The following is a 25,555-nucleotide window of genomic DNA, read 5'->3' on the forward strand; positions in this document are numbered from 1 at the left end:
ACAATGACATCAGCAACTGTGGTCATTTGCTGGGCAGATGTGAGGTCAAGCCCCTGACATCTGTGCAGGAATGGAAAACGTGCTATTCTGCAGCTGCTCAAAGCTGTTACCACCTTGTGTGGGGGTCATAGACAGCTTTTATTAGGGAAAGATGTGGCTTTTTAAAATTTTTATTTATTTGTATGGGTTTGAAAGGCAGCGACAGACACAGTGATTATGTTGCATGCCTGGTTTACCCCCCAAATGCCTGCAACAGCTGGGAGTGGCCTAGCTAAAGCCAGAAGCCTGGGGACTGGAGCTAAGTCTCCCAGGTGGGAGGCAGGGACCCAACTACTTGAACCATCCCCTGCTGCCTGCCAGGGTGCACGTAGCAGGGAGCTGGATCAGAAGCAGAGGAGGTGGGACTCAAACTCGGGCATCCAAGAGGCAGCATCTTAGCCACTGCACCAAACGCCTGCCCGCCCCGGGGGGGACTGTAAAGGGCCTTAGGGTCTGCTCAGGGAGAGGCCAAACCACCTAGATATGAAAGGATGGACTGCCTCCCTTGGGGGTCTCAGCAGGCGTGGGGAACGCCCGGCCCGTGGGCTGTATAAGCTCCACGGAACCATCCGGTCAGGTCCTGCCAAGGCAACCGCAGGCAGCACTCGAAGTTGGGTAAATCTAGAGCAGGCTGGTGTTTGAGCTGATTGATGGTTTTGTGTTGGCCTGCGAATGATGCTATAAATATCCAAATGGCCCTTGGCAGGAGGAAAGTTCCCCAGAGCAGGCAGGGTCAGCTTTGGGCCCTGGGAAGTCCCAGCACCACGGCCACAGTCAGCAAAGATGCAGAGGTGACTGTTCCCAACTCCAGCCATTTCCTTCTCTCTGCGGAAATGCCTCTCGCCACCCCCAAACCTCACCCGAAACAGTTTACCCTCTAACGAGTCTCAGTGTCCAGGGAGGGACTGGGACATGGGCCTGGGTGCCTGTATCAGCCGGGAGCACAGAGGGGTACAGCTTGGACTTGAAGGACAACACGACCTTCAAGATCCAAGGGCCTGGGGTGTCGGGGAGGATGTGAGCACTTCCTGCTGTTGCCCTAGAAAGCGAGGCCTGTTATTCTCATTCAGGACCTGGAAGGCTGGAAAGCAAGAAGAGGCAGGTTCCCCAACAGCACTGCAGCAACCCCGAGGCACAGCAACTATCTGACAACAAAGAAACAGCCCAAAGGAACCAAGCTGTTGGTCCCACAGCTCAGAGCAGCAGAGCCACTGGTCAAACTTAGACCTGGTGACTCCAGTGCCCAGAGTGGTCGCTGGTCAGCCCCCTCCCCTGAGCCCATCCTCCTCCCTTCTTCCAAGTCCCCTCTCTCATCAGGGCTCCCCCAAAGCACAGATGGCAGGAACCCCGCGGCAGTGTCTCAGAAACCAGTGGTCCCTGCCCCCAGGATGCCAAATAAACCTCAGCCCAAAGAGTGCAGAATCTTCCATCACCTTCCAGGTCCTGTGTCCAGGCCACCAGGGGCCAGTAACTCAGGATTCAAGATCAAGGTCCTGGGGCAGGTATTTGGCCTAGCAGCTAAGATATCTGCATCCCACATCACAGTGCCTGGGTTCTGTCCCCAGCTCCAGGTCCTCACTCCAGCTTCCCGCTAATGCAGACCCTAGGAGGCAGCAGCAATGGCTCAAGTAATTGGGTTTCTGCCACCCACGTGGGAGACCTGGATTGAGTTCCTGGCTCCTGACTTTAGCCCCAGTCACTGTAGGCATTTAAGGAATGGATCAGAGTAAGGGAGCTTTCTCTCTGTCTCTTTGATCTCTTTGTCTCTCTGCCTCTCAGAAAATTAGAGATTAAGATCCTGATGCCTCAGGGTTAGATGCCAGCAGCAAGGGGCTGCAGGGAAGTACCTGCAGCCCTGGAAATGGAGCAGACACAGGACAACTGGGCTCTCAGCGGTCTCCCCAGTAAACCACCAAGAGCACCAACCATACTGGATGGGGTCTGAGGGTCACGGGAAGCAAGAAACTCCTTGGCAGCTCAATACCTCAAAGGGAGCACTGCATGAGGAGTCATGAGTTTGCATCTAGTTCTGAGGGGTGAGCATTTGCTTAGCCATTAAGATGTGCACTGGGACACCTGCAGCCCAGATAGGAGGGCCTGGCTTCAAGTCCCAGTCCCACTCCTAACTCCAGCTTCCTGATAATGCAGGAGGTAATCGTAATGGCTCAAGTAGTTGGGTCCCTGCCACCCATGCGGGAGACCTGGATTGGGCTCCCATTCCCAGCCTCAGCCTGGCCCAGCCTCAGCCACTGCTGGCATTTGAGGAGGGAACCAGCAGATAGAAGCTCTGTCTGTCTCTTGCTCTGTCTCTGTGCCTTTCAAATACATAAAAAATGTTAATCCCAGATCTGACAGTTGCCTTGGAAAGTTAGTTAAACTCTCTAAGTGTCTGCTTCCTTATCCATGGGATGGGAGAAATTCCTGCCACAGCATTGGTAACATATCCCAGTGCCTGGACACTCATTCCCTAACACCCAAGGCTCCTGTCCCTTCTTCCTGCCCCAGTCACTAACAGGGCAGGTTGCACCCAGGTGGACAGTGGCTCTGAAACATGGCTTCTCAGAGGCTAAGGGGGACAGCAGGACAGGGAAGGTGGGCCTCTGCTCACCTCCCCCCTCTTCCCCATGCCTGCATTGAGATCTGTTTCTTTCCTTTTCTTTTCTTTTTTTGACAGGCAGGGTTAGACAGTAAGAGAGAGAGACAGAAAGAAAGGTCTTCCTTCCCTTGGTTCATCCCCCAGATGGCCACTACAGCCAGCGCGCTGCGCCAATCTGAAGCCAGGAGCCAGGTGCTTCCTCCTGGTCTCCCATGCAGGTGCAGGGCCCAAGGACTTGGGCCATCCTCCACTGCACTCCCGGGCCACAGCAGAGAGCTGGCCTGGAAGAGGAGCAACCGGGACAGAATCTGGCATCCCAACCGGGACTAGAACTCGCAGTACTGGCGCCACAGGCGGAGGATTAGCCTAGTGAGCCGCAGCGCCGGCCGAGATCTGTTTCTACGCTGCCTCCCATCCCACAGTAATCCCAGTTAAAGAGTTTTGCTGTCCACGAATCCCTACGGGAGGAGAGCAGACGCCTTCTGCAAGGTGCCGGATGGTAACTATCTGAGGCACCGCAGGCTGAGAAGCCAAATGTAGGCTATCTGCTCAGGACTTACATAACAAGGAGAAAACGAACTTTCCACACGTTGGTAATTGCTGAAATTCAAAACACAATAACAGAATTTTGTTTTGCTTTGTTTGGGTTTTTGTCAACACAGGTGTTCCAATGAGAAGAATGGGAATTTGAGAGGGGGTGGGTGGATAACATTTTGCTTAACTGGGGCCCAGAGTTAGTGTCCCCTGTCACCGAATCCACTGGAAATCTTCAACCGCACAACCCGTTCTGAGCTCCAGGGCCATGCACACACAGGCAACGCACAAGATTTTGGCTGCTGGGCTGTAGTTTCATCTTGTTTTGATTGAGATTTGTTTGTTTATTTGAAAGGCAGAGTTTGAGAGAGAGAGAGAGGTCTTCCATCTACCAGGTCACTCCCAAATGACCACAACAGCCAGGGCAGAGCTGAGTTGAAGCCTAGCATTCTGTCCAGGTCTCCCACATGGGTGGCAGGGGTCCAAGCACTTGGGCCATCTTCCACATCCAGCAGGGAACTGGATCAGAAGCTGAAGTTCCAGGACTCAAACCAGTACCCACAAGGGATGCTGGCTTCATGGCGGCTCAACCCGAGGCACCACAGCACCGCCCCTGGGCTACAGTCTTCCGTGCCCTGGACTAGACAGTGAAGCAGGCCTGGCAGGTCTTCTAAACCTGCTGAAGGCGGCTTTGGGTTGGAGGCAGCTTCTGGAAGAGAGACTCCAAAGGTAACAGCCATCAGTTCAGGGGAAGGCCCTAGAAGCTGCTGGATCTTTCCACTTCAAATTTCCCCACGGTAAAAACCTTAACTCTTAAACCACTAAAAATACACAATCCATAGTGGCTTTGCCACAATGCCGGCCCCATATGTATTTATTTTTTAAAGGCCAGCATTCTCCAAAATAGTCAACATTAAGAAAGTCAGAGGCCGGCGCTGTGGTGCCGCAGGTTAACGCCCTGGCCTGAAGCACTGGCATCCCATGTGATTCTAGTCCCGGTTCTAGTCCCGGCTGCTCCACTTCCGATCCAGCTCTCTGCTATCGCCTGGAAAAGCAGTAGAAGATGGCCCAAGTGCTTGGGCCCCTGCACCCACGCGGGAGACCCAGAGGAAGCTCCTGGCTCCTGGCTTTGGATCAGCATAGCTCTGGCCGTTGCGGCCAATTGGGAAGTGAACCAGTGGGGGGAAGACCTCTCTCTCTCCCTCTCTCTCTCTGCCTCTCCTCTCTATGTAACCCTGACTTTCAAATAAATAAATAAATCTTTAAAAAAAAAAAAAAAAGTCAAACAAAAGCCGAGGAACTGCTCCAGGTTAAAGGAAGCTGTGATGACGAGAAGCAACACGTGATCCTGCAGCAAGTCTTCCACCGCAGACAAGAGAACTGCGATCCAGCACCCTCGGGAAACTGGCTAAACTGGGACAAGCCTTGATAAAAATATCATATCAGTGTTAAATACCCCAAATCTGACAACGGGACCAGGATCACGTACGAGGATGTCCACGTTGGTAGGGAATACTGCACACAGTGACACATTCAGGGATGAGGAGGTGTATCTGCAACCTCAAATGGTTTGAAAATGGTGATTGATAGACAGACAGACCGACCAGTGATAGGCAGGTAGAGAGGTAGATGAATGGATGGATGAGGAAGAAGAGGGAGAGAGGGAAGAGATGTTGTAACAAAATGTGAAAAATCGGTATATCAAGTCAAAGGTATTTGGGAGTTCTGTTAGTCATAACTATTACATTTGAAATTATTTCAAAATAAGAAATTTAAGTATGTGAACTTTGGGTCATAGAAAGGTATACATAAAAGAAATTGAGTCAAAAAGCAATATGGAGGCAGGTGCGTTGTGGCACCGTGGGTAAAGCTGCTGCTTACAATGCCAGCTTCCCATATGGGTGGGCGGTTCAAGTTCTCCACTGCTGATCCAGCGCCCTGCTAATGCTCCTGGGAAGGCAATAGAGGATGGCCCAAGTGCTTGGGTCCCTATCACCCACACAGGAGACCTGGATGAAGCTCCTGGTTCCTGGCTTCAGCCTGACCCAGTCCTAGCTCTTGCAGCCATTTCAGGAGTGAACCAGCAGACGGAAGATACCTTTCTCTTTGTGTTGCTCTGCCTTTCAAATAAATAAATCTAAAAAACAGAGGTGCAGGCCAGCACCGCAGCTCACTAGGCTAATCCTCTGCCTTGCGGCGCCAGCACCCCAGGTTCTAGTCCCGGTCAGGGCACCAGATTCTGTCCCGGTTGCCCCTCTTCCAGGCCAGCTCTCTGCTGTGGCCCAGGAGTGCAGTGGAGGATGGCCCAAGTGCTTGGGCCCTGCACGCGCATGGGCCCTGTACCGCATGACTGTCTACTCTGCCTGTCAAAAAAAAAAAAAAAGACGTGCAGATCTTGGCCTAGCACCTAAGATGCCAGTAGCCCATACGGGGGGCCTGGGTTCTATTTCCAACTCCAGTTTTTTCCTGGAAGAAAGCAGGCAGTGCCCTAAGTATTTGAACCATTCAGGTAGGAGGCCTAGGTTGAGTTCCTGGCTCCCAGATTCAGTCTGGCCCAGCCTTGGCCATTGCAGGCTTTGGGGCATGAACTAATGGGTGGGAGCTTACATTCTCTCTCTCTCTCTCTCTCTCTCTCACTCTCTCTTCATTTCTCTTTACTTCTTTTTTTTTTTTTTTTTTTTTCTGACAGGCAGAGTGGACAGTGAGAGAGAGAGAAAGGTCTTCCTTTGCCGTTGGTTCACCCTCCAATGGCCGCTGCGGCCGGCGCACCATGCTGATCCAAAGCCAGGAGCCAGGTGCTTCCTCCTGGTCTCCCATGTGGGTGCAGGACCCAAGCACTTGGGCCATCCTCCACTGCATTCCTGGGCCACAGCAGAGAGCTGGACAGGAAGAGGGGCAACCGGGACAGAATCCGGCACCCCAACCGGGACTAGAACCCAGTGTGCCAGCGCCACAGGCGGAGGATTAGCTTAGTGAGTCGCGGTGCCGGCCTCTCTTCACCTCTTAAATAACATCAAGCAATTTATGCCCTGGCGATAAGTAAGTGGAACAGATGGTAAACACGGTAGACGCAGGTATGTAAGAGCTCCCAGTACCCCCGCGGGCATCCCTCCCTCGGCTCTGCCAGCTTTCCGGATACAAAGTGGGCTCAGGGAGACCCACGCCCCAGGACAAGCGGTTGTGCTGAGCTGCTCCAAGCATGTGTAATGCAGCCACTTTGTCTGAGTGGCTTTGTGCTTTGTTTTCCTAACAAAGGGTGATGAAAGCGCCTCCCTCCCTCATCCATGGCTTCTGCCACCCAGGGCTCTGCAGCCTCATCCCTGCACCCTCCCCACATGCCATCTTGCCCAGGCCCAGGCCCCTGCAGTCCTGGCACTGCCCTTTCCTCGAGGGGTCACCACCTGTCTCTGGGTTAGGCCCCACCCTCCAGACTCCTGGCCCAGTGTTGGGGGACCCTCCACTAGCGTGTAGTCTAGTGTACCTTCTCATTTGCTTTGTGTTCTTTTTTAAAAAGATTTATTTATTTATTTGAAAGGCAAAGTACAGAGAGGCAGAGGGAAAGTGAGAGAGGTCTTCCATCTGCTGGTTCACTCCCCAGATGGCTGCAACGGCCGGAGCTGCACTGATCCAAAGCCAGGAACCAGGAGCTTCTTCTGGGTCTCCCACGTGGGTGCAGGGGTCCAAGGACTTGAACCATCCTCCAGTGCTTTCCCACCCTAAGTCTCCGCAACCTATCATGGTGCCCAACACACAGCACGTGCCTGAGACTAGTAACTGCTGATGTCAGGGCAACTTAGAGAGGACAGACGTGCACGTACACACACAGCCACACGCAGCCACTAACCTCCTGGAACTCACCAGCTTGCCTGGGGCACATCTGCCTCCCAAGACGCTTCCTTGCCTGGTCTGTGCCAGGCCCAGGCAGCTCTCAAGCCCACAGCGTGAGTGACAGGACTGTACTGTCCCAGGTGCGGCTCATGGCTCCCTCCATCCTTTGGGAGACCTGCCAAGGGCTCTGGAGCCAGCCACACCCCCTTCACTGAAGTCTGCTGTGCAATGGACAGGGCCAGAGCTGACAGCAGTAACCACTTCCTCCACCCTCGGTGTGGAAGGGGCCGCTGCTCACCCCTCCTGTTTCTGGGATGGGTCTGTGGCTACCTTGGGACGCAGCCCACTGAGCCTGCAGGCTGGAAGCTTGTGGGCCGGTGTGGTCCTTGCTTCCCCCTTACAGAGAATGGATGCATCCGCCCTGTCTCCCTTCCTGCTACAGAGGTTCAGCACCCTCCGTACTACCTGGAATCTGCCTGGAGTTAAATATGAGGCAGGAAATCTCAGCCAAGCCTCAAGTTCCCATAGGCCTGGAATCTGTGAATGTCCAGGATTCCCCAAGCACAAAGTAGGAAATAAAACCGCAAAATTATTCCCAAGAATGGGCATTTGACGCAGCAGCTAAGATGCTGTTTAGTATGCCTGAATCTGCTGTCTTAGTGCCTGGGTTCCAGTCCCAGCTCTATTTCCGATTCCAGCTTCCTGCTAATGTGCACCCTGCGAGGCAGCAGGTGATGGCTCAAGTTCCTACTTGGGTCTTTGCCACCCATGTGGGAGACCTGGATTGAGTACCCAACTCCTGGCTTCAGCTTGGCCTGTCCCAGTCGTGGGGGCGTGCTCTCTCTCTCTCTCTCTCTCTCTCTCTCTCCCTCTCTCTCCATCTCTGTCTTTGTAGCAGGCCAGGTAGACAGATAAAAGCTGAAGTCCACAGGAGGCCTTTGGCGCAGTGGAGAAGGTGGCCAGGAAAGCCCGTCGTGCAACATAAGGCGAGATGTCCCTCACACTTAATCAGAGGTCACGGAATCCAACAGGACAGGGAGGGCGGGCCTGGGAGACAGCATTTGATCTGGGCTTTCGAGGAAGAGCATAAAAACCAGAACAAAGGTAAGCCACAAGTTTTGGGGATGTCTGGACGCAGTCTCAGTGCTATAGTGACACTAAGAACAGGGGAGCCGAGACAGCCCTGCTTTCAAAACACTGACAGCAAACAGGCATGAGATAAGCCTAATCACATCCCCCACCTGCCCCAGCAGCTTAGCACTTGGGGGAATGCAAAGCCACATGTGTGTGGATGTGTGGGTGAGAAATACCCTGGGAATGATCAGAGACAAGACTCAGAAATAAAAAGAGCTGTTGGCCAACAGCCTGCTGCTCTTCCACTGGCTTAAATGGGCATCTTACATTTTTTCCTTAAAAAAAAAAAAAAAGAAGAAGAAGAAGGAGGATGGAAAAGAAAAAGAAAACCTTTGCATTCAAAGTAAGTCTCCCAGAGCTCTACCACTGTTGTAAAAAGATGGTCAACATATTTCTTTCTTTCTTTCTTTCTTTCTTTTTTTTTTTTTTTGACAGGTAGAGTTAGACAGAGAGAGAGAGAGAGAGAGAGAGAGAGAGAGAGAGCCAGAGAGAAAGGTCTTCCTTTCGTTGGTTCACCCCCCAAGGAGTGAGACCACTTTCTCCTGGTCTCACATGCGGGTGCAGGGCCCAAGCACCTGGGCCATTCTCCACTGCACTCCCAGGCCACAGCAGAGAGCTGCACTGGAAGAGGAGCAACCGGAGCAGAATCCAGCACCCCGACCGGGACTAGAACCCAGGGTACCAGCGCCGCAGGTGGAAGATTAGCCTATTGAGCCGTGGCGCCAGCCAGTCAACATATTTCACAAAGTGAATAAAGAACATTGTGATTCCATTTTAGGTACACATACAAGGAAGCTTCAAAAAGGTTGTGAGAAAACTGGAATTAAAAGATAAGTTTACTGGGGCCAGTGCTGTGGGGTAGTAGGCTAAGCCTCTGGCTGCAGTACCAGCATCCCATATGGGTGCCAATTTGTGTGCCTGCTGCTCCACTCCCAATCCAGCTCTCTGCTGTGGCCTGGGAAAGCAGTAGAAGATGGCCCCAGTGCTTGGGCCCCTGCACCCATGTGGGAGACGTGGAAGAAGGTCCAACCTTCTGATCAGCCCAGCTCTGGCCATTGCAGCCATTTGGGAAGTAAACCAGTGGATGGAAGACCTTTCTCTCTGTCTCTCCCTCTTTAGTAAATATATTAAATTTTTTTAAAGGTAAGTTTATCTTTATCTTTTAAGGAGGAAAAAAACCTTGACATCCATGCATGGGCAATAGGGGAGAGCAGCCCTCGAAAGAGCTCATGAGAAATGCATATTGTGAAAAAACTATGCATGGATCTTACATTCTTTTGGCACTAAAATAAGTTTATCTTTTAAAACTCTGCTTTCCATGACCTTTGTGAAGTACCTTGTACGCGCTTGCTTCATTAAGAGAGAAAAGTTCTGGAGCTGGTGTTACGATGCGCCAGGTTAAGATGTCACTTGTGACACCCATGTCCTATTTCAGAGTGCTGGCTCTGCTTCCAATCCGGCTCCCTGCTGGTGCACCTGGGAGACAGCCCATGATGGCTCAAGTGCTTGGGACCCTGCACCCACATGGGAGACCTGGATGGAGTTCCTAATTTCTGGTTTTGGCCTGGCCCACAATAGGCTGTAGCAGCCATTTGGGGAGTGAACCAGGGGATAGAAGATCTCTCTCTCTGTGTGTGTGTGTGTGTGTGTGTGTGTGTCTTCTTCTTCTGTCATTCTGCCTTCCAAATAAAATGAATCAATTTTTAAGAAAAAAAAAAGCTCTGAAAGGCACAGAGATACTATCATCAGAGTCTACCTGTGAAGTGTGAGACCCAGGGCAGGGCAGGAGGCCTACTTTTCACTTTATATTCTTCATAACTCTACAACAATTGCCATTCATTTTCCCTAGTTCAAAGGGTAGAAGCTCTTTTCCCAGAGACTGAGAAGAGCAAATCCAAATGCCTATTTGTGTCATTTCCTGCAGGGTTCAGTGGCTGCACTGGATTACTGAAGGCAGCTTGGGCAGCTCTGAGCCCCGCACATTTCCTGGAAGATCTGGTATCTCTCCCTCAAACAGGTTGCCCTGGCTTAGCTGAGCATATGTATGGTGGGTGATCTTTTAAAAAAAATTTTATTTATTTATTTGAAAGGTAGAGAGAAAGAGACAGAGCTCCCATCCACTGGTTCATTCCCCAAATGCCCACAGTGGCCAAAACTGGGCAAGGGTAGAAGCCAGGAGCCAGGAACACAATCCAAGCCTCTCTTGTGGGTAGCAGGAACCTAACTACATGAGCCTCCCAGGTCTGTGTTAGCAGGAAGCTGGAGTCAGGACCCAGAGCCAGGAATCAAACCCAGGTACTTTGACGTGGGTTGCAACTGTGCTACTCTCTAGGTTAAACATCCAACCCTGATGGGTGATCTTAGCCACAGATCACCCCTCCCGGGGAGGGGAGGGCCTCAGATCTAGCTGCCCCTCCATCGATATGGCTGCCCCAGCAAAGTCCTGCCTGTATTCAGGAAGGCTGAGTGTTGAGTGCATTGGGTCCTTCCCTGCTTCTACAAAAGAGATTCTGCAGGTGCAAGCAAAGTGCCTTACACACAGGTGCTTCCTGTCAGCCCTGGCCATGATGGCTGGTGTCTTCACCAGCAGAGGGCTGGGGACGATGCCATCTGAGGGGTAATGGTTAGGTGAGGTCTTTGAGGGGTGGGGGGCTGAGGACCAAGGCTGAATGTAGATACAGGTTCCCCCTCCAGGCCTCACTCTCCTCATCTACACAATCATGTATGTGCATTGCGTTCTTGTAGAGACTCAGTATTTCATGATTTCGTGTTGGTATAATAAGTATAATAATTACAAGTATGATAAGTAAAGGAAAGCCAAGTAAGGAAAAGCCATTGAAGTCTAGGAAACAAGGCATCCCGATCATTATATGCTGCTTATTCTAAACCATATCCTTAGGCATAGAGCGCTGTCCACGTGGAGCCCAGGAAAGCGTCACTGGCCTGTCCACCTGCCCCCTCCTGCTGGGCATCACCCCTTCCCAGCTGTTACCCCCTAGCTCTGACCCCACCACCTCACCCTCAAGGTCAAACACGAAAGGCTACCCTCCCCTAATTCTCCCCCACTCCTCTAGAAGCTTCCAAATTAAAGGAAGAAGCGTGCTTTGTGAGTCCTCACGGCGTGGTGGCGGGAGACTTACACCAGGAGACAGACCTCCAGACCCACTTTAGTTTATCCCTGGTTCCCTGTGTGGCCTTGGACAAGCCCCTTCTCCTCTCTGGTCTTAGCCTCATCCATAAGATGAGGGATTGGATGGGTTTCTCTGTATGAGCCCTGCTCCAATACGAAGGTTCAAAAAGTTGGTAGAAAGTGGTTCCATGCACAGTTGCGTCACAATACACCTTTTCCATGAGCCTTGTAAAGACCACTGTAGTGCCCTATTGTGCCCCATGGGTGCTGCCAAGGCTGGGAGAAGCCACATCTGCAAGGCAGCATCTCTCCAAACACTCCCAGAAGTGGCAGACTACCTACAGGACCCCAAGCAGGCCAGTGTGAGCACAGCCAGGCATCTGCACGCGATGCAGGGAGCCAAGAAATGAGATGAGACACACGGGGCTGGGTGGGGTCCCAGCTGGGCACAGGATGCTCCAGCCCCACCTAAGCCTTCTTACAGAGGTTCTCTTCCTCAGAGGAGAAGGACAGACCAGGCCCCCAAAGGAATCAGAAACACATGCTTCAGGGACCACAGCAGGCAGGGAGCAGAGTTCAAGTTCACTTGTTAACAAGAGCACACTATCATAAGTATAACACTCATATGCACAGGTAAATGTACACATACATGCACATCATAACACATATTCATGAAATGAATGCATTCATGAGACAAGGACCCGTATCAAGAAGCAACACTGTGGGACAGGCACTGTGGAACAGCGGGTTAAACCATCAGCTGCGACACCAGCATCCCTGATCAGAGTGCTGGTTCAAGTCCCAGCTGCTCCACTTCTGATCCAGCTCTCTGCTATTGCACCTGGGAAGGCAGCAGAGGATGGCCCAATAACCTGGGCCTCTGCCACCCACGGGAGAGACCTGGAGTTCCAGGCTCCTGGCTTCCCCCAGGCCCAGCCCTGACTGTTGTGGTTGTTTATGGAGTGAACCACTGGATGGAAGATGATATCTATCTCTCTCTCTCTCTCTCTCTCTGCCTTTCAAATAAATAAAACTTTTTAAAAAAAGAAACCACTCTACCTACACCCCAGAAATCTCCTCCTTCCTTCTTTCCGGTAACCAAGGATAAACCCCATTCCCACTTCTAGCACCATCGATTCATTCTGCTGGTTTTGAACTTGACACCAATGGAGTTACACAGTGTGGATCGTCTCGAGTCTGACTTCCTTTGCTCTACGTGTGCGTCAGCTTCAGCCATCACGACCGTCCCTGCTGATGCTTTCCCATGCACACTGAACCCCTCAGTTCTCAAACCCATGGTCACATCCTCAGAGCAGCCTTCTCTGACAACCCAGTCTAAATACATGGCCCATTTTACTCAGAGAACCCTGTTTTACCCACCCATAGGCCTCCACACACCTTATGATAACACATCCATTTACGTTTGTGTGTTTAGTGCCTTTTTCTCCAAGAGATCATGGACTGAGTGAGGACAGGCCATAGGATTGCCTTGGACAGTGCCTGGCACACAGTAAGTCCTCGTAACACAGTAGGCCCGCCTTACCTGTGGTTTTACTTTCCACAGTTTTGGTTTCCCATGGTCATCTGCAATCTAGAAATATTAAATTAAGAGCTGTAGTGGAGCTGGTGCTGTGGCCAAAGCGAGTTAAAGCCCTGGCCTGAAGCACCAGCATCCCATAAAGGTGCCAGTTCTAGTCCTGGCTGCTCCTCTTCCCATCCAGCTCTCTGCTATGGCCTGGGAAAGCAGTAAGAGATGGCCCAAGTCCTTCTGCTCCTGCACCCACGTGGGAGACCTGGAGGAAGCTCCTGGCTCCTGGCTTTGGATCAGTGCAGCTCTGGCTATTGCCGCCATCTGGGAAATGAACCAGTGGATGGAAGACCTCTTTCTCTCTCTCTCTCTCTCTCTCTCTCTCTCTCTCTGTGTGTGTGTGTGTGTGTGTGTGTGTGTGTGTGTCTGCCTCTCTGTAGCTCTGCCTTTCAAATAAAATAAATAAATCTTTTTTTAAAAAAATGACAAAGGAAGAGTTCTTGACTCAAGGAAACAAAAGAAAATCCTAGATCTTTTTTTTTAAAGATTTATTTATTTATTTGAAAGTCAGAGTTACACAGAGAGAGAAGGAGAGGCAGAGAGAAAAGTCTTTCCTCCCCTGGTTCACTCCCCAGTTGGCCACAACAGCCGGAGCTGCACCATCTGAAGCCAGGAGCCAGGAGCTTCCTTTGGGTTTCCCACGCCGGTACAGGGGCCCAAGGAGTTGGGTCATCTTCTACTGCTTTCCCAGGCCATAGCAGAGAGCTGGATCAGAAGTGGAGCAGCTGGGACTCGAATAGGCACCCATATGGGATGCTGGCACTGCAGGTGGCAGCTTTACCTGCTACGTCACAGTGCCAGCCCCGAAAATCTTAAATCTCACACTGCTGTTGCTAAGATCCACAATATGAACAAATCTTCTATCCATGCAATTGTAAAGAAGGAAAAAGAAATTTTTGCTTGCTTTGCTGTTGCACTCCTGACTGTGAAAGTTGTAGGCCCAGTGCTTAGTCAGGATAGAAAGAGCATTAAATTATAAGGCTCTGTATTATTTGTGGTTTGGTGCACCTGGTGGCGGGGGAGGTGGGGTGTCATGGGATCTGTCCCCATAGGTAAAGGGGACTAGGCAGGCACCTGAAGGCAGCTGTAGTTCCAGTCTGTTCTGTGGCCCCAGGAGAGACCCTTCTCTCTGAGCCTGTTTCCACTGTCAGATGAGGGGCCTAGAAGAGAGGACCCTAAAGACCCTTGCAGCTCATCTGATGTCTATACCTCTGCTGCCTCTTCCCCACCCAGGACTCCCCAGGCTGGGAGCTGCATGGGGCCTTCACGGCCTGTTGCAAGCAGACGACCAGAAAACATGAGGTCTCTTCCAGAGTGCGTGATGCACAGAGTAGGGAGAGACAAGGCTATTAAAGGAATATGACAAGAATTCTCTAGGAAACTGCTTCCACTTCCTTCTTAGAAAAATTATTTGGGGGCTGGAGCTGTGGAGCAGCAGGTTGAAGCCCCAGCCTGCAGCACCAGCATGCCATGCGGCACCAGTCAAGTCCTGGCTGCTCCACTTCCGATCCAGCTCTCTGCTATGGCCTGGAAAAGCAGTAGAAGATGGCCCAAGTCCTTGAGTCCCTGCACCCACGTGGGAAACCCAGAAGAAGCTCCTGGCTTCAGATCAGTTCAGCTCTGGCCATTGCAGTCATTTGTAGTGTGAACCAGTGGATGGAAGACTTCTCTCTCTGTCTCTACCTCTCTCTATAACTCTGTCTTTTAAGTAAGTAAAATAAAACCTTAAAAAAAAAAAGAAAAATTATTTGAAAGGCAGAGTGACAAAGAGAGAGAACAAAGAGGGAGATCAATCTTCCATCTGCTTGTTCACTCCCCCAAATGCCCGTTACTAGCCAGGGCTGGGCCAGGCCAAAGCCAGGAGCCAGAAACTCCATCTGGGTCTCCCACATGAGTGGCGGGAACCCAAGTATTGGGCCATCACCTGCTGCTGCCTCCCAGGTGCCTTAGCAGCAAGCTGGATTGAAACACAGAGTAGCCAGGACTTGAGCCAGGCACCAGAACACAGGACATGGGTATCCTAACCCACGGCACCACAACACCTGCCCCTCTAACTGCCTTCTTGAGAGCTCCTGCCTCATCCAACTTCTCAGTCTCTCCACCCAGCCACATATGACTTCAACCCAACTCTATCCCTGTTGTGCATGCCAGGCTGGGCCCCAGGACACAGGAACTGTGTCTTCCTCATCTTCATGCCCTTGGCGCTTAGCACAGACCCCTACACGCAGCAAGGGGTCAAGGTGAGCACCAACTCGAATGCCAAGGGTTGGCCAAGGGCTGTTGCTCAGGATGCTTTTCCAGTGGTGTCATAAAACAGGAGACGAACCTAGGGGTCGAGAGAGCTGGGTTCCCATTCGGAGTCTCCAACTGACTCCCCCCAGCCTCTGGGCCCCTGTCCTTCCAGCCCCGTCACTGGGCCCCGGATTGGCAGGGGCAGTCCGTCTCTCAGAGCAGACGCTCTGGCATCTCTGCAGTGACTGGCTCTCCCGCTCAGCCAGCCAATCAGGGCAGACACGCCCAACATGTGAAGCACCTGCTGCCTCCCACGCTCCTTGGAATAAGGGTCCTTTGAAACTCTGTTTTGTCTTTAAAAACAAAAGAAAGTAAAAGAACGAGCCCTGACCCAGGAGTTCTATGAGGGGAGAGGCCTCCTGTTCTACCTGCTGGATACAGTAGATCCCTAGGCTGCACAGTTTTCACCCTGCTGGCTGTGGGAAGGGGTGAGGCTGGATTCTGCTGAGTACATGTGAGTGTGCAAACGTAAGCATGACAGGTGTGCAGGTGCCAACGGGACAGGCCAGGACCCTGGCTGTGCCACTCGCTGGCTCTGCAATTTTGGAATTCTTACTTTTTTGGACCACTGTTTTCTGGACTTGAAAATGAGCGTACAAATCATTCCTAGCTCACCCACTGCTCTGAGAATCACAGTTTAGGACTGGGGTTTCGTAATCACTAAAACACCATCTAAATACTAGCCGCTGTGAGAATGGAAGGCAAGAGGAAAGCTTCAGAAAATCTTAATTCCTCCCCAAATAATATGAGGGCACTTCAAAAAGTACATGCAAAAACACAGAATTTAAAAGACAAGCTTATTTTTGGTGCAAAACATTTTGAAATTCACAATAGTTTTTTTCATTTAAGAAGTTCATGGAAACTTTTCCATAGTATGAGAATTCTATGCATGGATTTCAAAAACGTTTTTGCACCTAAATAAACTTGTCTTTTCATTCCATTTCCCATGAACTTTCCCAAGTCCCCTTGTAACCATTTCAGAACTGGGAGCGCAGCTCTGCCTGCATTGTGGGGCTGGCAAACCTGGAACTGCCCCAAGGAACTTGGATCTCAGGCTCGGGTGGCTGACTGCTCAGGGCAAATCCACTTTCAGGAGGATTACTGCACCTCCCAGTCGGGCTCTGAGCCTCCAAAACAAACTCCTGGGCACCACGGGACTCGCCAAGGCCACCTGGGGAGGGCTTTGTGTGCAAAGTAACAGGCAACCAGGAAGCATCAAGATGGGCTGCACTGACAACACACATCTCAACAGTGCTGGGCCCTTCCTTCCAGAGAGACGACTCTCTGCAGAGTCATCCGAGTTCTAGAACTCTGCCTGGGTTCTAGAACATCCGACTTGTCCTGAGAGGGGCCCAGGGCCTACACCGCCGAGTGACAACTGCAGCAGGAGCCGTGCTGCCTGGGCTCCGTCTCGCGTCCGCTCCACCTCTCGCGGTCTCTCACCTCCCCAGCTCCTCTCCTATGTCGTAGAAGTCCTCCACCTTCTGCTGTTTGAACGTCTCCATGTTTGGGCTCCTCATTGAGGCCTGAGCCAGACGACCCTGCAATGGGAAGAAGCCCGAGGTTAGCACACATGCAAACGAGCACACACCCAAGGGTCTGGAGAGATCCCAGCCTCACTATGTAGGAGATGCCAACCTCAACCTGGTCCAGCCTGGCTGTTGTAGACATTTGAAGACTGAACCAACAGAAGTTCTCTCTTTCTCTCCCTCTCTCTCTCTGTCTCCCTCTCTCTCCCTCTCAAATAAAAGTATAAAATCTAACAAGAGGGGCCGGCACTGTGGCATAGAGGGTAAAGCTGCTGCCTGCAGTGTGGGCATCCCATAAGGGCACCGGTTTGAGTCCCGGCTGCTCCACTTCTGATCCAGCTCTCTGCTAAGGCCTGGGAAAGCAGTAGAAGATGGCCCAAGTCCTTGGGCCCCTGCACCCACGTGGGAGACCCAGAAGAGGCTCCTGGCTCCTGGCTTCAGGTCGGCCCATCTCCGCCCGTTGTGGACACCTGGGGAGTGAACCAGCAGATAGAAGAGCTCCCTCTGTATCTGTGTCTCTGCCTTGCACTAATTCTGCCTATAAAATAAATAAATAAATCACTAAAAAAATCTATCAAGAAAAGAGGAAGTTGTGATAAAAAAAAACTGATTTTTGAGTCAGAAATCCTGGGTTCAAGTTCCAATTTGGCTTGGGTAAGTCATTTCAGCTGCCAAAGACTTAGCTTCTTCGTCCATAACATGGAGCAAATATTGTAACAATCAACTTCACGTCATGGAATTCTTTTGGAGACCATAAAATGCTATCAAAAGGTAAGGGATGATCGTGACCTCAGCTCCCTCGGGAAGTGTGCCACCCAACTGCGAGTCTGAGCTGACCTGCACACTCTCCCTGTCATCTCCCCGAGGAAAAGAGGGGTGGGAAATGGTGTGACAAAGTACAGCGGGCACCAGGAGTCGGGAGCCTGGGGAGCTGGCTCCAGCTTTGCCCACAACCAGCTCTGCGACCGCATCTCATGTCAGAGGGGCCTCAGTTTCCTCATCTGTGACATGGAGCTGCCCTGCCTGCCCAGGACACAGCAGTGAGAGTCACAGGACAACTCTGAGCCACGGCGGGGGTGGGGGGGCATCACCACTGCATCCGAAGAGACTGCACCTTCTCCTGGGATCCCCCTTCCTGGAGCAGCTCACCTACTCCTAGGAAAGACACCCTGGACAGCACCTGCAGCGCAGGGCCCAGAGCGCAGTCTGCAGATCACAAAGATAAGCCCAGCTACCTGTGCACGCGTCTTCCTTGGCAAAGGCCTCCCAGAGCTCTTTTTGCCTGGCCTGGGTAGCTTCTCCTCCACCTGCCAATCAGATACCAGCCACTCCCGGGCTCCAAAATCCGCCTCAGACTGTTTCCAGCAGACTGGGTGGAGGCACCGTTACTTAATGCCAGTGTCAGCAACACCAAGCAGCCAGGGCTGTTCTAGCTCTCAGAGTCCTGTGCATTTCACCCTCCCTCCTCACCCACGCCCCCTGCAAGCCACAGCTGCATCACCAACAGGCCACCGCCCCCCTCCCCTCTATGGAAGTCCACCGCCCTAAGACCCCTGGCCGAGTTGGCCCGGCTCTCCTGCCCATCAGCAACCCACCATGCTCTATCACGCACCTCCTCTCTGCTAGGTCTCCGCTCTGCGCACGGCCAGGCCCAGCAGCCCAGCTCTGAACTAGTTTGGGCGTGTGCTACCTCTGTGACCCCAGGATGTTGGTGCCCATTCTGGGCCGCAGCCCCCTCCTCTGTACACAGGGATGATGCTTTCTCTATGACCAGCTGCACACGTCTACATGGGGACCATTGTGGCGGGGATCTACACTGCAGGGCAAATCCGGAAGATCAGCACGTTGTTGGACGCATCCCAGGCTAAGGTCTGTTTGTACCGCTTCTCATAGCCATTGAGATGACCAGGTTGGAGTTTCTCCTGGCAGGGTTGGCTGGACCAGATTGGGAGCTGGGCCCACCCTCACCCCCCAGCACCCTGACACATCTCCTGAGACTAGCCCAGGGGGACAGTGGCACAGCTGCCTGCCAGCCTCTTTTTGTTATAAATAAATAAATAAATAAATAAATAAATCCTTCCAAATAACCGTTTGGGTCACGTCCTGGGGTAGGGAGGTATGCAGTTGCTAATTTCATGCAGCAAATGCAAGCAGAAAACTCTAAAAAAACATGGGACAGGCACTGTGGCACCACCGGCTGAGATGCCCACATCCCATACCTGAGTGCCTGGTTCTAGGCCCCGTTGCTCCACGTCGAATCCAGCTTTCTGCTAATACATCTGGAAGGCAGCAAATAGTGGCCCAAGTACTTGGGTTCCTGCCACCAATGTGGGGGACCCAGACTCAGTTCCAGGCTCCTGGCTTCAGCCAGGCCCAGCCCTGGCTGTTGCGGGCACTTGGGGAGTGAACCTGCGCATGGAAGATTTCTCTATCTTTCTGTCACTCAGCCTTTCAAACAAATAAGTAAATCTTTGGGAGGGGAAAAAAAAAAAACTTTAAAAAAATCCCCAAAAAAGCTCAGTTGGCCGTAACCCTGAGCGATCCCATGAACCACTAAGGTCTTCTACTCGGCGAAAGACCGGCTCCACCTGCAATCCAGAGTTGAGCTGGATTCCAAGAAGCCCCAGTTCCCCAGCAAAACGGCAAGTCTCTGCCCTAGGTGCCACCACCTGGATGGCCAGAGACAGGGGGAAGGGAAACCCCCTGGGGACAAACTGGACCCACAGCTTGGCCTCAGCTTAGCTTCCGGCCTGAGCCCCCTCCCCTCATACCCTGGATTCCAGCCAAAGCAGACCCTTCCCATTTCCCCAAAATTTTCACCCCTGCCATACCTCGACTAAAGAAGGGCCCTCTGCATGGCAAGAAGACCCCCTGGAGACCCCTCCCAGCAAAACTGCCTCCTTCCCTGGAGGCCTAAATGCTGCCACCCCTGTGAGGCCATGGGATTCTTTCCCTTCCAAAACCAGAGGGGAGCGCCCCCTGACAATGCTCCTCCTGAATTTTCAGGCTCAGAATTTCTGCCGTTCTGGCTCTGATCAGAATCTACATGTAGCCGGCGCCGCGGCTCACTAGGCTAATCCTCCGCCTTGTGGCGCCGGCACACCGGGTTCTAGTCCTGGTCGGGGAACCGGATTCTGTCCCAGTTGCCCCTCTTCCAGGCCAGCTCTCTGCTGTGGCCAGGGAGTGCAGTGGAGGATGGCCCAAGTGCTTGGGCCCTGCACCCCATGGGAGACCAGGAGAAGCACCTGGCTCCTGCCATCGGATCAGCGCAGTACGCTGGCAGCAGCGCGCTGGCCGCGGCGGCCATTGGAGGGTGAACCAACGGCAAAGGAAGACCTTTCTCTCTCTCTCTCTCTCTCTCTCTCTCTCTCACTGTCCACTCTGCCTGTCAAAAAAAAAAAAAAAAAAAGAATCTACACGTCTATGTCTAACCCACAGGGTGGGCATGCAGACTCCATGGTCACACGGGAATCCTGTGGGAACCCCTGCTCCACCACTTAATACAGTATCCAGGGTAAATTTTCCGAGCTTCAACTCACTTTTGCAGAAAATGAACACAGATGGTGCCTGGCGCTGGGGAGAACGTGAAGCGACTGGGGGCAGGACCCCCAGGGACAACCTCTTAGGAAAATGGTTGGGCAGTTGCTACACACACACCCAGGAGAACTGCATGCAGTGGCCCCATCTGTGAGAATAAGAGCTGGACACTACCAGCGTCATCAGTAGAATGGGATTGATACGTATCCATACCATGGAATCATTACACAACAGAAGGAATTAACAAACTGCTGTTACCTGTAGCAGCATGGGGGAATCTCACAAATATACTATTGAATGACAGATGCCAGAGACAAGACTGTGTGGTTGTATCTGAGCAAAGTTAGCGCATGACACTAGGACCCAAGATAGTGGAGGGGAGGGGGGCAGAGTGTGGCTGGAAGAGATGGGAGGAGGCTCCTGGGTGCTGGCAGTGTTGCTCCTTATCTGGGTGGGTGGTGGTAATATGGACATGAGAGGTAGTACATTCCATTTGCAATCAGCATTGTACATAGTCAGGATGCTGGAGTTGGGGTGCGGGGAGTTACTCTGGTTGCCATGCTGGCACCCCAAATCAGACAATGGTTTGAGTCCCATCTGCTCCGCCTCCAATCCAGCTCCTGGGAAAGCAGCAGAGGGTGGTCTCCCACGTGGGCGACCTGGATGGAGTTCCAGGCTCCTGGCTTCAGCCTGGTCCAGCCCTGGCAGTTGTGGCCACTGGAGGAGTGAATCAGTAGATGGAAGATTGATCTGTGTGTGTGTGTGTATAACGCTGCCTTTAAAACAAATAAATATTTTTAAAAATTAAAATAAAAAAAATTTACATAGTTGAAAAATGAGACTAAAGCTATGTTACTATGAGGTAACACGGCTGAAAGCCTTTAAACACTACCCTGACAGTCTCAGTGAATGAGGGCAAGCGTTGTGCCACCCTCACCTCCAGACCCTTGCAGGAGCTACTATGCAGCAGGTAAGCATAAATGTAGATGGACTTGGATTTTTTTAAGATTTAGTTATTATTTGAAAGCGTTAGGGCCAGCGCCATGGCTCAACAGGCTAATCCTCCGCCTAGCGGCGCCGGCACACCGGGTTCTAGTCCCGGTCGGGGCGCCAGATTCTGTCCCGGTTGCCCCTCTTCCAGCCCAGCTCTCTGCTATGGCCAGGGAGGGCAGTGGAGGATGGCCCAAGTCCTTGGGCCCTGCACCCCATGGGAGACCAGGAGGAAGCACCTGGCTCCTGCCTTCGGATCAGCGCAGTGCGCCGGCAGCAGCGCGCTGGCCGCGGCGGCCATTGGAGGGTGAACCAACGGCAAAGGAAGACCTTTCTCTCTGTCTCTCTCTCTCACTGTCCACTCTGCCTGTCAAAAATAAAAAATAAAAAAGGGGAAAAAAAAAGAAGAAAGCACTACAGAGAAGGAGGGAGAGACAGATCTTTCGTCTACTGGCTCACTTCCCAGATGGCCACAGTGGCCCAAGGCAGGGCTGGGCTGAAGCCAGGAGCCAGGAGCTTCATCTGCATCTCCCATGTGGGTGCAGGGGCCCAAGCACTTGAGCCATCTTCTTTGGCTATGTTCAGGCCATCAGAAGGGAGCTGGATCAGAAGTGGAGCAGCTGGAACTTGAACCAGTGCCCATGTGGGATGCTATGCTTCACATAGCAGCTTTACCCACTATACCACAGTGCCAGCCCCACTGACTTGAATTTTGTACCCTGGTCTTTCTCAAGCTGCCCAGATACCTTATCAGGTGCAGCACCTGATAACAGCTTAATGCCCCTTCCTAATCCTTCTCCCAAGATGAACATGCACTTGCGCAGTTTAGAAACAAGAAGACAAGGAGGACAAACCCTGAAGAGCAATTATGAGGGGCCGGTGCTGTGGTGCAGCAGGTTAGGTCCCCGGCCTGCAGCACCGGCATCCCATGTGGGCGCAGGTTTGAGTCTCTGCTGCTCCACTTCCAATCCAGCTCTCTGCTATGGCCTGGGAAAGCGGTGGAAGATGGCCCAAGGCCTTGGGCCCCTGCACCCACATGGGAGGCCCAGAAGAAGCTACTGGCTTCGGCTCTGCTCTGGCCATTGCGTCATTTGGGAGTGAGCCAGCGGATGGAGGATCTCTCTCTCTCTCTCTCTCTGGCTCTACCTCTCTGTCTTTCAAATAAATAAAATAAATCTTAAAAAAAAAAAAGGAAATTATGGCCACCAGCCATAAGGGAAGGGGCGGCGGGCAGAGGTCTGGCACACGAGGAGAGCGTGGGAGACAAATATCCATGGAGGCAGGCCCCCCTCGAAGGGGCAGAAGTCTCGCCAGCTGTGGCGCCTCTCTGCACCCCCGCTCCCTGCTGGTGCCAGGAGGTGATGCCAGGGGGGTGCCCAGTCGCAACGCGCCTTCTGTGTGGCTTGGTCCCAGAGGGATGCTCTCCTTTGTGGCCCTAAAGAGCTGGGACCACACGGCAGAGGGAGGCACACAGCCAACCCTCTGGCTATCAGCCTCAGTCATTTCTAGGATGATGGAGTCCTTGGAATTCATAGTCCCAGCCCCAACCCCAATACTGGGCAACACCTCAGGGCTTAACACAAATGTCTTAGCACCCCACAGAACGGGGCCACACAGAGCGTCCACACAGGGATTTTTAGACTGTTTCAGGAGCCGCCACAGTGAGATGGGGCCACAGCAGCTCCACGGCACCCATACAGTGTGCTGGGGCTCTGGGTAAGGAATTCATGTGAGACGGAGTTTGAAAACCACTGGTGTCTCAGGCCAGCTGCTCCACTTCCAATCCAGTTCCCTGCTAAGGCACCTGGGAAAGCAGCCAAAGACAGCCCAAGTGTTTGGGTCCCTAAGCTCCTGGCTTCAGCCTGGCCCAGCCCCAGCCATGTGGCCATTTGGGGAGTGAGCCAGCAAATGGAAGATCTATCTCTCTCTGTCTCTCCCTCTCTCTGTGAGTCTCTGTCCTTCAAATAAATAAGTAAAAAAAAAAAAAAATTAATGATGCTGTCAGGTCTAACCCACTCATTTTACAAAAGGAGGATACCGAGGCCCACACAAGGGAAGGATCTCACCTACAGCCACAGCGCCAGCCCCTCCAGCTGCGCCTCCCAGGTTTACATTGAGAGTCACCCCACTCCTTCTAGGGCAACCCAGGTTAGGACATCAGCAAGTTCCTGACAGACAGCCTGGAGGAGGTGTCCAGGCCGGGAGGTCACCAGAGGGAACTGGTCACCCATCGTGAGGGAGAGAAACAGGTCCAGGGCCACGCACATCCTTTAGCAATCATCCCACTAGGGCTCTGGGTAGCTGCCAGCAGACTTGGGGGGGGGGTGCAGGGGGGCAGGTGGGGACGCTCCAGACTCCCACCCAGCACAATCCCTGATGAGGACGCTGGGCTCCAAGGAAGGCAGCCCCCTGGCTGAGCGGCCGTGAGAAAAACTTCTCTTGCTCGGAACGGTCCAGCTCCGCCCAGCGGCCGACTTGCTCCCCCATCTAACCCACAGAGGCCTAGGGAGGTAGCGGGGGGCAGTTCAGGTCTCAGTTCCTGCCCACAAGACACCTGTCCCAGCACAGCACACGTCCACCCACATCTGCACACCCCGGGGCATCCCCACCCCAGCCTCCCGGGAAGCCGCTGAGCTACCAGTGGGAGACACGTCGAGTGCAAAAACATATCTTGGAGAGAGGTGATTTGGGGGAAAGTATCTGTGACCAGGACAAGGTGCCCATGGTCCTCAGCCCACAGGACTCGCCCAGCAATAATACCCTCCACAAAGGCAGCCAGGAAACAGCGCCAGAAAGCAGAGCAGCAGCCCCCAGCGAACCGGCGCTGCATTCTGGAGAGCCGGTGTCAGGCGCTGTGCCCCCACCTGACGGCGCCCGCCAGCTAAGCGTCCTCTCTCCACCAGCGAACACCCTCTCCCCCCTCCTCTTCTCCTGGGCCAGGCGGGAGGACTCGTTTCCACCTTGCAGAGTTACCGCGAGGGTTAGGGAGACGGTGCCTGTCCCGAGTCGCAGCCGGTTGTCCACAGCGTCCTCCCGAGCCCTTCAACCCTGGCCTGCATCAAGGCCTGTCGGCTGCCCCAGCGCACTCTCGCTCTGCCCCGGGGACCAGGGCTCCCGCAGGCGAGGACCAAGCCACACAGAAGGCGCGTTGCGACTGGGCACCCCCCTGGCATCACCTCCTGGCGCCAGCGGGGAGCGGGGGTGCAGAGAGGCGCCACAGCTGGCAAGACTTCTGCCCCTTCGAGGGGGGCCTGCCTCCAGGGATATTTGTCTCCCACGCTCTCCTCGGGCGCCAGACCTCTGTCCGCCGCCCCTTCCCGTCTCCCGGGTCAAAGTGCCAGGCTCCCAAGAGCGCCCTGGCAGATCCCGCGTCCGGGGGCCGGCCACAGTGTCCATGGTCACGGCCGGCCATACCCGGGGTCGGCGGGTCCGGGAGCCACAAGAGAGCGCCCCGGAGCTCCGTGCCCCGCCAGCCTCGGTACCCCCTGAACCGTTGCAGTCGGGCAGCGCGCCCCGTCCAGCCCGTCGAGCCCGCAAGCGCACACTACTTACAGCGGGAGGTTGCGTTGCGGCAGCCGCGGCCGGCAAGGGGTGCGCGGTGCGCAGCTCCACTCTCTGCTGCGCGCCCGGCGCCCGTCAGTGGAGCCGCGCAGGAGCCAGGGGGCGGAGCGGCCGGTCCTGTCCCAGGCGCCGGCTGGAGGCGCTCCGGTTGGCCCCGGCCCGGGGCTCGAGGCGCCCCCTGCTGGGAGCCCCCTGCGGACAGCCCCGGGGTGAGGGCCGAGAGCTTCCAGCCTGGTGGAGCCGCCAGTGGCGAGACCCTATCCCCTTGCCCTCCATACTCCGTGCGTGCGGGCGGAAATCCCATCAGGGAACAGACCGCTTCCTTCCTCCGGGCCAGGATATATCCTGACACCGCACAGATCCCCTGGGAGCCCCAGACCCAAGACATAGTGCAGGGTGCAAGCCCTGGCGCTGTTGGCTGATTGTAACTCCCCTATCACCAGGAAGCCATCCCTAATCAAGGACCTGGAAGAGGACTCCTGCTGTCTTCGTCCTGCCGGACAATCCCAGAGGAAAACAGGAATGAGTACGGAGGGGGCGATGGGAGGAAGGAAGGGGAGCCAGACCGATGCCCCCTTACTGTTTGGGGCAAGGAAACGCAGAGCCTCGCCGGAGCTCCCATCCCGGAGTCACCCACCCGGCCACCCCAGGGAACAACAGATCCAGCCAGGCTCCTTCCACCTGGTGCAAAGCCCTGGTCTGCCACCTCCGGTGCGTGGTCGAGGTCGTGGCGCTTTGTTCATCGCTAAAGTGAGAGACACCTGCTTGGAGTAGCTCCTCGTGGAGCTCTCTCCCGC

At 53.6% G+C, this 25,555-nt stretch overlaps 1 protein-coding gene across 6 annotated transcripts in view; it reads right to left on the reverse strand.

Moving 5' to 3' along the window:
* DAPK2 (death associated protein kinase 2) overlaps positions 1-24,914 on the reverse strand; it is a 121,537-nt gene extending 96,623 nt beyond the window's left edge. For 4 of the 6 annotated variants that reach the window (XR_007910155.3, XR_016218244.1, XM_008268912.5 and 1 more), the window contains exons 1-2: positions 24,750-24,888; positions 16,585-16,682 (exon numbers count right to left, since the gene is read on the reverse strand). Coding sequence is in view for 3 of the 6 variants with exons in the window: in XM_008268912.5 (XP_008267134.3) it covers positions 16,585-16,661 (77 nt within the window). In the remaining 3 variants the exon portion in view is untranslated. Of the gene's footprint in view, positions 1-16,584; positions 16,683-24,749 lie in introns of all 6 variants that reach the window. The other 2 variants (XM_008268909.5, XM_089310539.1) reach the window with 2 other exon arrangements.
* Positions 24,915-25,555: the final 641 nt, after the last annotated feature.

Source organism: Oryctolagus cuniculus, chromosome 12 (assembly GCF_051225735.1).
Source record: "Oryctolagus cuniculus isolate XC-2025 breed Fujian yellow rabbit chromosome 12, ASM5122573v1, whole genome shotgun sequence".
Taxonomy (NCBI): Eukaryota; Metazoa; Chordata; class Mammalia; order Lagomorpha; family Leporidae; genus Oryctolagus; species Oryctolagus cuniculus.